The sequence below is a fragment of the Girardinichthys multiradiatus genome, chromosome 24 (assembly GCF_021462225.1).
Source record: "Girardinichthys multiradiatus isolate DD_20200921_A chromosome 24, DD_fGirMul_XY1, whole genome shotgun sequence".
NCBI lineage: Eukaryota > Metazoa > Chordata > Actinopteri > Cyprinodontiformes > Goodeidae > Girardinichthys > Girardinichthys multiradiatus.
Window position 1 is genome coordinate 1,716,406 of NC_061816.1, and position 15,505 is coordinate 1,731,910.

General features: G+C 40.4%; 2 protein-coding genes across 4 annotated transcripts in view; both read left to right on the forward strand.

The window, feature by feature from the left end:
* Positions 1–15,505, forward strand: part of LOC124861391 (NACHT, LRR and PYD domains-containing protein 3-like) — a 923,911-nt gene that overhangs the window by 339,613 nt on the left and 568,793 nt on the right. The gene's annotated exons all lie outside the window — the stretch shown is intronic.
* Positions 2,478–10,472, forward strand: LOC124861147 (beta-1,4-galactosyltransferase 1-like). Its single transcript, XM_047354670.1, has 6 exons — positions 2,478–2,666; positions 6,316–6,422; positions 6,581–6,636; positions 8,043–8,224; positions 9,519–9,848; positions 9,942–10,472. Exons 1-6 carry the CDS (start codon positions 2,478–2,480, stop codon positions 10,182–10,184), a joined length of 1,107 nt encoding a protein of 368 aa, XP_047210626.1. The 3' UTR covers positions 10,185–10,472.

The following is a 15,505-nucleotide window of genomic DNA, read 5'->3' on the forward strand; positions in this document are numbered from 1 at the left end:
AACAGCACTTAAATGCTATTTTCGTCTGTCTGTTGGTCGATTCATTGATCCATTGTCTATATTGTCTATGCCCGCTTGTCCGTGCTGGGTCACAAGGTAACTGGTGCCTATCTTCAGAGGTGACCCTGGACAGGTCATCAGTCCATCACAGGGCAACACAGACACAAAGGTCAAACAACCATACAGTACATAGGTTTTTGTGACACCCAAGGGCAATTTAGAGAGACCAAGTAACCTATGAGTTAAGTTGTTGGACTGTGGGAGGAAGCCGAATGACTTGGGGAGAAGCAACGCGTACACGAGTAGAACATGCAAACTCCCTGCAGAAAGTCTCCAGGCCGGGGCTCAAACCAAGGACCTTCTTGCTGCAGGGCAACAGTGCTAGCAAATGCACCACCGTTTGCTCACAGCGCACAACATAATTTCCTTTAAGTCAAAATATTTCTTTCATGTTTTTGTTTTTACTTTGGGATCAGTTTTTTCTATTGAGGTCTAATGTACTGGAAGTGTAAGTATTACATAGATCAACTGCCTAAAAGTTTCTGCATTCATAAAGAATGGTCTGAATTTGGACATGAACATAAATTTGGTCAAAGCAGCTTGATGCTGGAACCAATGCAAGAGCAGCAACTTACATCCTGAGCTGTGCTGTAAAACGTTACATGCTGGTATTGCTGTTCAATGTGTCGGGCTTGGTGGATGTTTACTGTTGTAAGAACTGTGAGGGCAGAAACTACTTCTGACACTGATGTCACACATGACTCTTATCACTCCCAGGACTAGCACAGTTTTTTAAATGTGAGTATTAGAGCCAGTTTTACTTAAATTCGTATCTCTACAGCTGACATCTATTTGGCCAACAAAGTTTTCTTGATCCTCAAATTTGGCATGGACACTGATCACATTAACAACATAACCTGTTATAAAATCTTTGTATGTTTAGCTTGAGATGTCTTCAACAAAAGTTCATTTTGAAGGGGGGTTTTACTGTAGATTTTTACTGAAACTAATTTAGTTTTCTTTTTTCATACTCAGGACATCCAAGCAGATGACATACCAAGAGAAGTGGAGAAATGCACCATAGGTATTTATGTGTCAACAAGGAGTGTTACAAAAAAGCACGGTTATGAAGATACTGGAATATCTGTCAACCATGTGATCATCATGAAGGGCCTTGGATCGTGTGTAGCTATGTTGGGAGTTATCTATGCGCTCAACCTGACCTACTCCAATAAACTGAGACGTTACTGGTTTTATTGTTAGATGGATTTATTCAGAAAGGTGGTAATGTGAATTAATGGGGAAAAGCTGTCCCAAGAGTCCTGTTGCTTAAAAATCAAAATGGCCTCTGGACAACAGGAGCACTGGAGCTAAATTCTTGGAAACTACTAAGATGCTTCCTGAATTAAAGCACATTGAAAAAACATTGAATGGAAAAAATATTTTGACACTTGAAACCAGAGAACTGATGAAGGAAAACCAACAATGCTAGACTCAAATCGCTGCTCGATGGCAGTTTATTAGACTTTAATTACAGTTATCACATTTTTATTAACTTTTGTACAGTTCTGTGTTTAAAGTAATGGTGCAAGGCACTTTTGTGTATAAATTTGAGTTTAATTTTTCACTTAGAATTACATCTCTGATGTTGAGATCTGACCCATATCATTACTTCTAGGACTGGTTGTTCTTTGTCCTAAACGGGCCCCTAGGCTGTACGTTTCTCATGTGAAGTTGCAGGGTAAATCTAGGGTTTATCAAACCTAGTTTTGATGGTAATTTGAAATTGTATTCTATTTCTCAGCATTGATGACACTTAAAAACACCGTCTAAATCCTGACTCCATTGGATAAAATGTTATTCTCAAAATTAGGAATTAGAAATAATCTAGAGATCACCAATCAGCTCTAAAAGTTGGATCACTTCTTGTGAATGCATGTTAAAAAAACCTAAGTTTATTCAATATTTTGCCATTTATTGTCACCCTAATAACTAGTTACCTAAAACAATCAAAAAGTCCAAATCCATGCACTGTTAAATACATGTTTATTTTTCTTCAGTCTTCACTGTATAATATGATTTGATTTAGGTCTTTTTGCCATTTTGCGACAGTTATAAGTATGAAAAATATGGTGCTGATCACCTTTTCTATATGCATTTGTTACTCAGTGAAAACAAGCAGTTCTGTTGATTGGGTCATAAATACAGTCACTCACATTTTAAGTTAGCTAATTGGGTTATTACAGGTTTTAGATATGCTTAAAGCCCATTTCCAAAAGCACTGGCAATGAAAGGTTTAACCTGAGAAACATGAAATACAGGATGATTGCGTAAACTAGAAGGCAGATGCAGACGTAGAGCTGATGGACTGATGACAGAGTCAATAGTGTAAGGACCAATGAAACGAGGAGACAGTTTCTTAGACATAGCTTTCAGTGGAATGTCTCTTGACAGCCAAACCTTTTGGCCAGGATGGCATGCAGGCGCAGGCCGCCGTCTGCGGTCTGCATATTTCTTGTTTTGATCTGCCGTACGGAGAAGTGCTCTGGTTGCATCCTCCCAGATCCGTTTGCAACGGCGTATATGATGCCGAACAGATGCTACACCTATATCTTTTTCGTCAGCGGGAAACAAAGGAGGTTGACAGCCCAGGGAAATCTCAAAAGGTGAAAGACCTGTTGCGGATGAAATTTGTGAGTTTATGGCATATTCTACCCAGGGAAGAAAAATACACCAGTCTAGAGGTTCGGTTGCGGTCATGCATCTAAGAACGGACTCCATCTGCTGGTTCATGTGTTCAGTCTGTCCATTCAATTGGGGATGGTAACCTGAAGTCAGGGAAGCCTTGGCTCCAATGGCTGAACAAAACTGTTTCCAAACTTGTGAGATAAATTGAGGACCCTGGTCTGATACAATGTCCTGTGGTATGCCATGAAGGCGGAAAACATGTTGAATCAACAGCTGGGCAGTACAAAAGGCGGAAGGAAGTTTCTTTAATGGTACTAAATGGCATGATTTGGAAAAACGGTCAACAATAATGAGAATGACAGTATTCCCCTTAGATATGGGTAAACCTGTAACAAAGTCCAGAGCGATGTAGGACCAAGGGCGTTTTGGAGTATTGAATGGTTGAAGAAGGCCATAGGGAGGTTGATTGCCTGATTTTTGTCTGACACAAACCGAGCAGGCCTGAACGTAGTCAGCGACATCCTTGTGAATAGATGGCCACCAAAACCGTCTAGAAATGAGTGCTCCAGTTCTGCTAACTCCTGGGTGACCTGATAACTTGGCGGTGTGGAACCAGCGGATGAGCCTGAACCTAACAGAGGTAGGTACATACCTCTTATTAGGAGGTCCCGTACCAGGGCCTGGTTCGTTTCGTAGGGCATTGTTTACAAGGTTCTCTATTTCCCAAACAAAAGTCCAATGGGACGGCACAATGGGTTCGGTCTCCTTTTCCGTAGAATCTGGTGAATGAAGCCTGGAAAGAGCATCCGGCTTGATATTCTTGGAGCCTGGTCTGTAAGAGATGGAGAGATCAAAGCGTGAGAAAAACAATGACCATCGTGATTGGCGGGAGTTCAATCTCTTTGCTGTTTGCAAGTAGGCCAGATTTTTGTGATCGGTCCAAACTAAAATGGGATGCTTGGCCCCCTCCAGCCAATGTCTCCACTCCTCAAGGGCTAGCTTTATAGCCAGCAGCTCCCTGTCTCCTACGTTGTAATTTCTTTCAGGGTTAGTGTGACGATGGGAGAAAAAGGCACATGGATGGAGTTTTCCATCTGTATCCGACTGCTGAGATAATACGGCTCCGACACCCGTGTCTGAGGCGTCTACCTCTAAAATAAATTGTCTGGGAAAATCTGGGTGAACTAAAATGGGTGCTTGAGAAAAATTCTCTTTCAAGGTCTGAAAAGCCTTGTCTGCTTCGGGTGTCCAGGTAAACACAATCTTTGTAGAAGTCAGGGCAGTGAGTGGTGCGGCGATCAAACTAAAGTTATTTATAAATTGTTGGTAAAAGTTTGCAAATCCCTGAAACTGTTGTAACTTCTTGCAAGAGTCAGGAACAGGCCACTCTAGCACTGCCTTAACCTTCTCAGGATTCGAACGAACCTGTCCACCCTCCAGAATGTAGCCCAAAAAAGTAACTGAGGTTTGATGAAATTCACATTTTTCGGCCTTCACAGTCTATTCTCCAAAAGTCTTTGTAAAACAAGACGGACATGATGGGTATGTTCATTAATGTCATTTGAATAGATCAAGATGTCATCCAGGTATACAAAACAAAAACATTTAAAAAATCCCTCAGTATATCGTTAATGAAGGACTGGAAAACTGCAGGTGCATTGCTTAATCCAAACGGCATGACAAGATACTCAAAATTGCCCAACGGGGTCTTGAAGGCGGTCTTCCACTCATCCCCCTAGCGGATCCTAACTAGATGGTAGGCGTTACGGAGATCTAACTTGGAAAAGATAGTGGAACCGTGAACAGGTTCAAAGGCCGAGGACAAAAGAGGTAGGGGATATTTGTTCTTTACTGTTATCTGGTTTAACCCTCTATAATCTATACATGGGCGTAGCGAGCCATCTTTCTTTCCAACAAAGAAAAAAACAGCTCTGAGTGGAGATGAAGAAGGGCGAATTAATCCTGTGACCAGGGACTCATTAATATAGTCCTCCATTACTTTTCTTTCTGGTCCTGAGATGTTATAAAGCCTACTGGAAGGCAGGGGGGCACCGGGAAGCAAGTCTATTGCACAGTCATATGGTCTATGTGGGGGTAAAGACAGAGCCTTAGATTTGCTGAAAACTAATCTAAGATCATGATACTCTGGTGGGACGTTTGTGAGATCGATTTCCTCAATCTCTGCTGGATCTGACTCAACAGGTAGTGAAGCTACTGCTGACTGTAAACAGGAAGAGAGACAGTTAGTGGACCAAGACTCAATACAGTTTTCAGTCCAGTGGATGTGAGGATTATGTTTCTTTAACCAAGGGTAACCCAAAACTATGGAATTTAAAGCTATGGGAAACACAAAAAAAGAAATCTCCTCCCTATGATTTCTCGAGAGGATCAAAGTCAATGGTTTGGTTTTATGAGTTATTTGGGGTAATCTCTTCCCATCTAAGGATGAGACAGACTGTGGCAAGGGAAGTGGTTCTGTTTCAATCCTTGCTTCTTTAACAAGTCTTTGGTCAATGAGATTCTGATCGCTACCGGAGTCAATGAGAGCAGATAGATTCTGAAAAGGTCAGTAAGAGATTAATGTGGCAGGCAAACTAAGTCTGGGGGTTAGAGGCCAGTCCGTTGGAAACCCCTCACTTACTGACGGACCTGGTCTTTTGGTCCCGAAGGACGAATAGGACAGTTTGCGAGAAAATGGTCAGCTGAGCCGCAGTAAAAACACTGATTGGATCTGCGACGTCTTAGTCTTTCCTCTGTAGATAGCTGAGTACGCCCAATCTGCATAGGTTCAACTCCAGAATTCTGCGGGGCTGAGATGGGACGAATAGGTTCAAGTGAAGAACTAGGCAAATGAGTCCTACTTGCTCTTTGCTCAAGTCGAGATCTCTTTCTTTCTCTCATTCTGTTATCTAAGCTGACGGCTAACTTGATTAGCCCATTTAGTGTCGATGGCTCGTCGACTAACGCTAACTCATCTTTCAATGATTCATTTAAAGCCTGAAAAAATGCAGCTCTAAGAGCGCAATCATTCCATCCAAAAGCAGCCGCCAAGATGTGGAAATCAATAGAAAACTCAGCCACAGACCGGTCTCTCTGTTTAATCGACCAAAGGCTACAAGCATTTGCAGTTAAATCCTCCTCACAAGAAAACGCCTGTCAAAAATCCTCCTCAAACTCAGAAAAAGTGCATCCGAAATCAGAACAGTTAAAAAAACGAGCCTCTGCCCATCTCAAAGCCTTTCCAGAAAGTAGGCCAAGAATAAATGAGATCTTTACTGAATCATGAGGGAAAGACTGTGGAGAACGATTAAAGACTAAGGTGTATTGCAAAAGAAAACCCCTACAATCCTCTCTTTCACCAGAGAACTTCTCAGGATTCGGGAAAGTGACAATACATGAATGCGGAAGTTGCTGGGAAACGTGAGGGGCTGAGGCGCCTCAGGTTTCCTAGCAAATATTTGTCTCCTGAGTTGCTTTTCTGCATGTGGGTCAGATCCATAAGAACCAATATGACAGAACACTCTGGCCAAACAGACCCAGCAGAAGCACTCAGGAGAACTCTGGGTGCTTCTGCTGGGTCTGTTTGGCCAGAGTGTTCTGTCATATTGGTTCTTATGGATCTGACAGAACACTCTGGCCAAACAGACCCAGCAGAAGCACTCAGAGTTCTCCCTATTGGTTCTTATGGATCTGACCCACATGCAGAAAAGCAACTCAGGAGACAAAGATTTACGGTAATGTGTTTTATTTACAGTGAAGTGACTTGGGCAGGGAACCAGGAACCGGGAAACCAACTGTAAAAACAAACAGGTTGATGAGCAGGATAACTCAGGGTCTTGAACTATTGCTATAAGAGTTAGTCTTACTTGGTTAATGGAGTGATCCACCAAAGGGAGGAAAGCGGAGAGACCAAGATGTTGTTTACCCGTGAGACTGATCAGGATGAAGGTAATGTGTGCCAGAATGATTAATGGGTCCAGGAATACAGAAGTTGGCGCGGTGGAAAAAGGAGGAGGGTGGACGAGATTCTTGTAGGCTCGGCGAGGAGTGAGGAATCCAGGAGGCTGCCAACCAGCGAGGTCCGAGAGGTGTGGTTCTTGGTTCATGAAGTAGAATGGCTCTTCCACAGGAAAAGGTAAATCCAAGCTGTGTTCACCACAAGGCAAGGTCAGGTTCAGGTATTCCTGCGAGGTAACAAGATCAAGTTACTAAAAGTTCCAGGCAAGGACAAGACAAGGTAATGTGGCTTGAGCTGTACCACTAATGGACAACACTCTGGCAACGAGTTGTTGACAGCCTCCTCCTTAAATACTCCTCAGCAGGTGATCAAGGAAATGGTGAACACCTGTCGCCTCTCCTCCAGGTTCCGCGCCATCTAGGGGCTAAGCAAAGTAACAGCACCAAAACAGACAAAAATCCAGATCCTGACATTACTACAGTAAAGCTAAGTTTAATAAGGCGTTTAATACATCTCTATGTACTTTTAAAGAAAATGTAAACTGAAAATAAAATGTATTGTACAATTAATGCGAGTTTCGTTGGAGTTACAAAGAATATTTAAGTAAAATTAACTTAAAAATCTATTTTAAATCTAATCAAATTCTATCCTTTCGTTCTGCTTAAGTAATGTAGACTAAAACGTATTTTGTTTAACAACTTTCTAAATGTAATTACAGTGAACAAAACATTTTTTTCAGCATGCTTTACAAGAGCATAGCAAAAAAACAGAACGCCACCAGGTTCCTGCTTTTCTCTTTAGATTTCTGAAAAACATGAAAGTCCAACTTTGATGCCAATAACCGGTTCTGTGCAGAGTCTGTGACGGTAACCTGCCATGGGTGCAGTCAGGCTGTTTAACAAAACATCACAGTTTGTCCAATAACTTTAGCAAAATTAGTGGATGAAAATTCCAAATATTGGACCAGATTAGGTGTTTCTGGTTCATTTCTTTTCCAGAAAACCAAAATAAACAGGCAGATGAAAGGACGTATCTGGTATCTGATAAGGAAATCTAAATGAGAAAACTGTTCCAAGGTAAAATAAACAAAACAAAACAAAACAAAAAAAACTCTCCTGTGGTTATGGTTTGACTTACAAATAGATCACAGGTAGAGCTGCAAACAGAGGCGTCAACAGATCCTCTGCTCTAATTAAAATGCTAAAAACTGTCTTTAACTTCTTGGTGCTTTTTGCTGTTTTCAGCCTGGTATGCTTTTCTATGTTTTTATTTCACAGCAAAAATAATGATTTACTTTTCTTTACTGATCCACATCATTTGCTAAATACAAAAAATAAAGCTTCCTTAAACATAGAGAAGACAACTGCAGTCCTAGAATTCCACCAAAACGGGACAGCGACGCCAGCAATTTCCGAAAAACCTTTGGAGCCGTGCCCCGACATCCCCCCGAACCTCCAGGGAGTTCTTTATGTGGAGTTCAGAACCAACCGGACTCTGGAGAACGTCCGGCAGCATGTTGGTCCGCTGCTTCAGCAGGGAGGACGGTATAAACCAGCCAACTGTGTCGCAAAACAAAAGGTACGTGGATGGAACTTAATTTAAATTAAGTTTAAAACGTTTATACAGTGTGTTGTTGGTGCAAGAAACAACCCTCAAAATAACAAACTTTTAATTGTAATGAGGTCTAAACTCTGATATATTTAATTCAGTCATAGTAAAGTAACACAATCGAGTTGAAAAACGTGATAAATTGTTTTAAAGTTTGATTCGCTTTCTTTGAAAAAATACGACGGTGCATTATTATTTCAGAGAAGAGAAAATAAATTAAAGAAGCATATTTCATAGAAATATCTTCCGAGAATAGTATATGATATTTTCTGAAAAAAAGCATTATTTTCTCTGATGTTGAAAAGTTTAAATGTACATGATTAAACACGCAAATTAGTGAGAACTAAAATAGGATGTTTTTTGAGATTGTAAAGATGGAAATTTAGGATGGATTAAAGGAGACATTAGCTCAAATGTTTACTGAAATTATTAAAAGGTTAATAAATGTCAGAATCGAATCAGAAAGCGGGTTATTGTATAGGCACCGTTTAGCCGCCAGGAGTCGCTGTGTCCAACCCTTCTTCCTCCAGCTCTGATCTAGGCGCCAGGGACTGTTGAGTGTTCCGCTTTCTCCATCTCCCCTCATGTGATCTTCATGTGTTCATGTGTGACAAGGAGGGATCTGGTGGCATGGAAGTCAGCAGGATGTTCTGTAGATGTAGCTTAGGAGACTCTTCTTGCCCTCCACCCTATGTTCACTCACCAACCAGACCTCTTCTTGTTCCAGAGAAAGAGAAGAAACCACTCTGATATTTCTGACCTCTCCTTGTTCTCTAAGCTGCTGCCTCTCAGACAGTCTGCTCTTGCAAACCGGATTGAAAATGATAGCTTTAGCTGCTCTACAGGAGCCCTTTAATGACCCATCCATTTCAATCAGGGCTGTTGGCAACTATGAAACATCTAAAACATGGGTGTACTGCAGGTTTTAGATGTATCTCTGCTTCATCACACCTGGATCAAATAATCATTGCTATTGAATGAAACAGCTGAAAGTATAATTTCTCTAAACATAATAACTGTTATTACTCATGTTTTACTTGAGCATAAAAATATTATTTACAGCTTATTTAGGCCTAAAAGTAAAATAAGACCTTAAGCATTTGTGATGAATTTACATTAATTTATAATTACTCATATTAAAAGTTTAATTATTACAAATAGAAAAATTACGCAGCAAATTTTTAGGATTTAACTAAGATGTTGTGGGAACCAATGATTCTGCACAGGTTCTGTATTTTTACGGTACTTTACGTCCATCTTCTAGGTAGCTATCATCATCCCATTCAGAAATCGTTATGAACACCTGAGCCACTGGCTTCATTACCTCCATCCGATCCTCATACGACAGCAGCTGGACTACGGTGTGTACGTCATCAACCAGGAGGGAGACGGAGTGTTTAACAAGGCTAAACTGATGAATATTGGACACACTGAAGCCCTGAAGGACTATGATTATGAGTGTTTTGTGTTTTCTGATATAGACCTGGTACCTCTCAATGATCGGAACCTCTACAGATGTTCTGATAAGCCAAGACACTTATCTGTTGCTGTAGACAAGTTTAACTTCACATTACCCTACAACATCTTTGGTGGGGTCACAGCGTTGTCCAGAGAGCAGTTTTTGAAAGTTAATGGCTTTTCAAACACGTTCTGGGGCTGGGGGGGTGAGGACGACGATCTATACCAGCGGATCTTTTTCCGAGGAATGTCCATATCCCGACCAGACTCTGTCATCGGAAGGTACAAGATGATCAAGCATGGAAGAGATTTGCACAACAATCCTAATCCAAATAATGTTCAGAAACTGAAAGAAACGCCTCACACTATTGACAGAGATGGACTTAATTCTCTCAGTTATACAGTCAGGAACATTAGGAAGGATTCATTGTACACATTTATTACTGTAGATGTTCAGGCTCCAGCAGGCTGATCACCAACTGTGGGCCCTTGTCTTCAGTTGAACTTCAATTTGTGGGACAAAAGTCAACACCCAGATAAAGCCTTTTTTTAGATTTGCCAACATGCATCCAAGATTAGAAACAGTGTTTATTTTATGTTGATTGAGACTCTTATCCACTCACAAGGTGTGCTGTTTGTCCTAGCAGCTGGTATCAACTTGGGGTTCTGGGGAGGGTCATTGGGTCCTGCTGTCATTAATGTTCACTCTTTTCTTTTGGTTGGATTAGCCAGAGTATTTTGTTATATATTGTTTATTTGATATTTTGTTGTAAGAATAATAATCAACTGTATAGTTCTCTGATTTTATTGATGACCTGAATAAAATAACAAATAATTTTGATGTTGTTAGTTGGAATGTCAAAGGTCTGAACCATCATGTGAAACAGAAGAAAGCTCTGCTCTCACGCATCTGAAAATCTTAGGAGCAGGGATTTCATTCCTTTCAGGAAACTCATCTTAGAAATCATGATCATTTATGTTTGAAATGTGGGTGAGTGGGGCAGCTTTTTCATTCAGCCTATCAGGGTGAGGCTAGAGGGGTTGTCACATATACTCTATATGGGAGGGGATTTTAATCAGTGTTTGGACCCTGGGTTAGACCGATCATGAGGTCAGGTTATGTTACATCTAAATCAGCATCATTTGTTACAGTCCTTTCTTGCACAGTATAGCATTTTAGATATTTGGCATTTTCTACACCCACATGACAGACGGTATTCTTTTTTTTCTAATATCCGTCATTGTTGTAGCAGGATTGATATTTTTTTTATTGACGATAAACTGATTCCAGAAGTGTGACTATCAACTTATAGTAATATCTAATCATGCTCCACTTTTGTTTAAACTTCATGTTCCTGAAGCGATAATACCCAGAAGGCACTGGAGGTTTAACCTCTCTTTTACTATTCAATGAAAACTTTGTAAAATTTTTGTCAGATCAATTTTCCTTATTCCTGGAAATTAATGTGACCCCAAAGGTTTCAATTTGATGTACAATAATGAAGTACCATGCTTTCCAGGTTGTGATGGCATATATTGTCTGAATGAATAGCAGCTCCTAAAATGGACCTGTCAAGATCTGCCAGTTTTGGCATTGTTTTTGTTTTGCTGTTACTGCCACTCGCAGTATTGTGTTTATGTTACTTTTACAGTCAGGGGTTTTGTGTCTTTAGATTTATTGTTTACCTCCCTTATTAGGTTCTTATGTGTTTATGTTTTAGGTTATCAATTATCTTACTTTGATTTTTGTAACCCTGCTCCTCCCAGTTTGTTTGGTATTATTCATGGTATTGTCATAAAGTGGGTTTTTGATGGACCAATATGCGGGGAAGAACTCCTGAAGCTCCAGGTTTGAAGGTAAGATGAGTGTTTATTTTTCATGGCAGGACACAGACAGGGTAGCAAGCATGCAGCACGAAACACACATACATATAACATAAGGAACCAGCATGGAACAAAGGAAACAAACGGGCTTAAATACAAAAACTGAACAGCAGGGAGAACCAATGACAAACGTGACCCGACAATCAGGGGAAAACACAGATCAGGTGTGGGCTTGGGTTGCAGGGAGACAGAAAACAAAGGACCAGACCAGGTAATATAACAAAAACACAAACTCAAAACACAGGAAGGTATGACAAGTATATAGTTTGCCTTAGAGCTTGTCACTAGTTTAGTTTCTCGCTTAGTGTTTCTGTACTGGTTTATTGTTTGGTTTAGTTATTCTTGCTGCGTTCTTCATTTAGTTTATTAGATCCTTTTCCCCTTTGGCCTTAGACCCCTTTTTGTTGTGGTTTGCTCAGTTGTTTGTTCTCTTCATATTAGCTATTTTCCCAGCCTCTTAGTACAGTTCCCTTGGTGCAGTTTTGCCACATAGTGTCGAGTTTATTTCCTTTTATGTTTAGGGTTATTATTTATCTTGCTTTCCTCCTTGTGTCCTGCTCCTCCCAGTTAATATGTATACATAGTTTTACTTAAGTCCGTTTTTTCCCTGAGTCTAGCTTTTCCCATGTCCCCTAGTTTAGTTTCCCCCTTGTCTCTGTGTCCCCCAGCCTTCAGTGTTCATTGGTAACCATAGTAACCTAATTTCCCTCAGTTCCCCACACCTGGCCATCACACCTGTCAGTACTCTCATTCCCGTTGTCTCACTATTCACTTCCCCTGTATTTATACCCCCCTCTTCCCTTTGTTCCGCGTCGCCATGTCCTGCAAAGCACCAGCTTTTCCAGTCAGTATAGCTCCTGTTTGTTCCTGTGTTTTGTACGTTTTTTTTCATTCTCCATTAAATCATGATTCCTGTTACAGTCTGGCTACCTAGCGTGTCTCTGCACCCTGGTCCGACCTTAACAACCCTGACAGGACCAGCTGTTCATCAACGCACATGTCTCCCTTGAACAGCTTCATGCACTTTGCCTAAATTAAGGAACATTTTGAAATGTCTTCGATTCAAGATGGCTTGCATTGCAGTTCAAGTTTTTCACAATACATAATGCAGTTTTATTTGTGTATTTGTGAAAGAATAAGATCTTAAAAGATTACTGCAGTAAAGCTAAGTTTAATAAGAATTTTAACACCTATGTACTTCTAAAGAAAGCTAAACTGAAAGTAATATCTTGTACAATTAACTGGTGTTTAATGGGAATTACAAACCATATTTAAGTAAAATAACTTGCTGAAAGTACACAGAGCATTAAATCTACTCTACATAATGAACGTAATTACATTAAACAAAATATATAAATATTTTGCAAAGTCATCGCAACAAAAAGGTTTCCGCTTGTTAGATCATATGAGTTTAAGATAATAAAAAAGAAAACAAGACAGTCCAGATTTAACGATCCAAGAAATATTTTCTGTGAAACACGATGAGTCAGTGACTATGACATAGCGTGGAGTCTGGCTCTTAAAAGAAGTTAAAGCATCACGGCTTTTCATTCACTTTAATTAACCTTGTAAAATTAGTGGATGCAAATTCCAAATGTTGGTACAGATTTCGTGTTTCTGGCTCATTTATTCTCTGATTAAACCTATTTTAACAACCGCAGGTGAAGGAAGTATCTCATAAGGAAATCTAAAAATGAATCTGCTTCGAGATAAAGAAAACAAAAAACAAAAACAAAACTATACGATGTGGTTGTGGTTATCAACCAGAGCTGTCATCTACACAGATCATCTGCTCTAATTAAAATGCTGAAAACCATCTTCAAATTCTTGCTGCTTTTTGCTGTTTTCAGCCTGGCATGCTTTGCTGTGTTTTATTTTACAGCAAAAATAATGATTTACTTTTCTTTGCTGCACCACATAATGCGGTCAATAGAAAAAATAAAGCTTCCTTAAACATAGAGAAGACAACTGCAGTCCCAGATTTCCACCAAAACGGGACATCGATGCCAGCAACTTCTGGAAGACCTCTGGAGCCGTGCCCCGACAGCCCTCCGAACCTCCAGGGAGTTCTTTATGTGGAGTTCAGAACCAGCCGGACTCTGGAGGATGTCCGGCAGCATGTTGGTCCGCTGCTTCAGCAGCGAGGACGGTATAAACCAGCCAACTGTGTCACAAAGCCAAAGATAGATTTGGACGAACTAAATTCTGACATTTAGACCTCATATTTAATTCAGTCATATACCTTCTCTTGGATTGTAAAGATGGACATTCGGGATAGGTAAGAGCAGGGGCGTTTTTAGGGTCTCAAAACATTGGGGGCTTTAGCCCAAATCCAAAATAATTAGATTTCAATAAGGCAATTTATAGGTAATTTAAAATTAAAATAATATAGGACATATTGTACCAGTTCCCTGTCTTGGCTGGGTTTAGATTGAATGTAAATTATTGTGAATCAAACAAAAAAGGTGTGCAATAATTTTGTCATGGTGTGACATTTGGGACTTTGGTTTTGGTGTCTTGTGAGGGTTCATTTTGTCTAGATCTTTCTATTTTGGTTTTTGCATCATGTTTATTAGTTTCTTTTCCTCCCTCTACCATCTCCTTGTGTGTATTGTGTTCCTCTAACTCTTAGTTCCTTTTGTTGTTGCTTTCTTATTATTGTTTGTATTATTATTATTATTCACCCTTGGATTCTTTTAGTATCTCTGTGTTTTAGTTATGGTTTGGTATTTGTTCTTATTCCAGCTTTAGTTATTGTTTATGTTTGTTTATTTTGTAATTTAGATTCCTATGAGCTCTTGTTTATTTTTTAGGTTATTGTTTTTGTTTCTATGTTTACTTTAGTTCATAGTTATTCTAGTTCTTTATTTCCTCCTCTGCTTTATGCTCTTGCTTAGTTTGTGTTTTCTGTTTGTTTATTCTTTTCACTCTTCCTCAGTCTTTGTATTTGTTTCACCTGTTCTTTTTGCTTCTCTGCCTCCTTGTCGCACCTGTTCTCAGTTCCCTTGATTACCTGCCTTTGTCTTTCCCCAGTTTATTAGTTGGTTTGGTGTCTCTGTTCATATCTGGTTCCTCCTGTTCTCTACCCACGAATTTGTGCTGAGTTTTTCCATGTTCCTGCAGAACCATTCTTGTAAGTTTTTGCATCTGGACCTTTGTTTGTATCTGCAGTGCCTTCATTGATTTCTTTGGAAAATCTCTGGAAATAAAGCTGAAGACCTTTTACAACATGTTGCTGCCTAGTTCTTCTCTGCACTTTGGTCCGACTCAAAACCACATCTTGACAAATTTTACTTTTTTATTTTTGTTAGAAGCTGAATGAAGGACAAGGAGAAACAGAGTTTAGGCCTGATGAAAAACTATTTTGCTGAAGCAAATAATGACACATGTTGAAGCATTTAGAAAATAACTTAATCTGAATTGTTGCTGAAAAACGTTTTTCTTAAACTCAGGCATGTTTACTATGGGCCAGATAACAGATAAATGTGCTTCTTTTGTCCACTACATAAAGTACCTTTTTAAACGTTAAACTCTCATCAAAGTGTTCCACTCCTGAGGCTCCACTGTCTTTATTCTCGTACTCGTACTCGTCGTCTTCCGCTTATCCGGGACCGGGTCGCGGGGGCAGCAGACTCAACAGAGACGCCCAGACGTACCTCTCTCCAGACACCTCCTCCAGTTCCTCCAGGGGGAGCCCAAGACGTTCCCAGGCCAACCGAGAGACATAGTCCCTCCAGCGTGTCCTGGGCTGTCCCCTGGGCCTCCTCCCGGTGGGACGTGCCTGGAACACTTCCCGAGGAAGGCGTCCAGGAGGCATCCGGTATAGATGCCCGAGCCATCTCAACTGGCTCCTTTCAATGTGGAGGAGCAGCGGCTCTACTCCGAGCCCCTCCCGGATGGCCGAGCTCC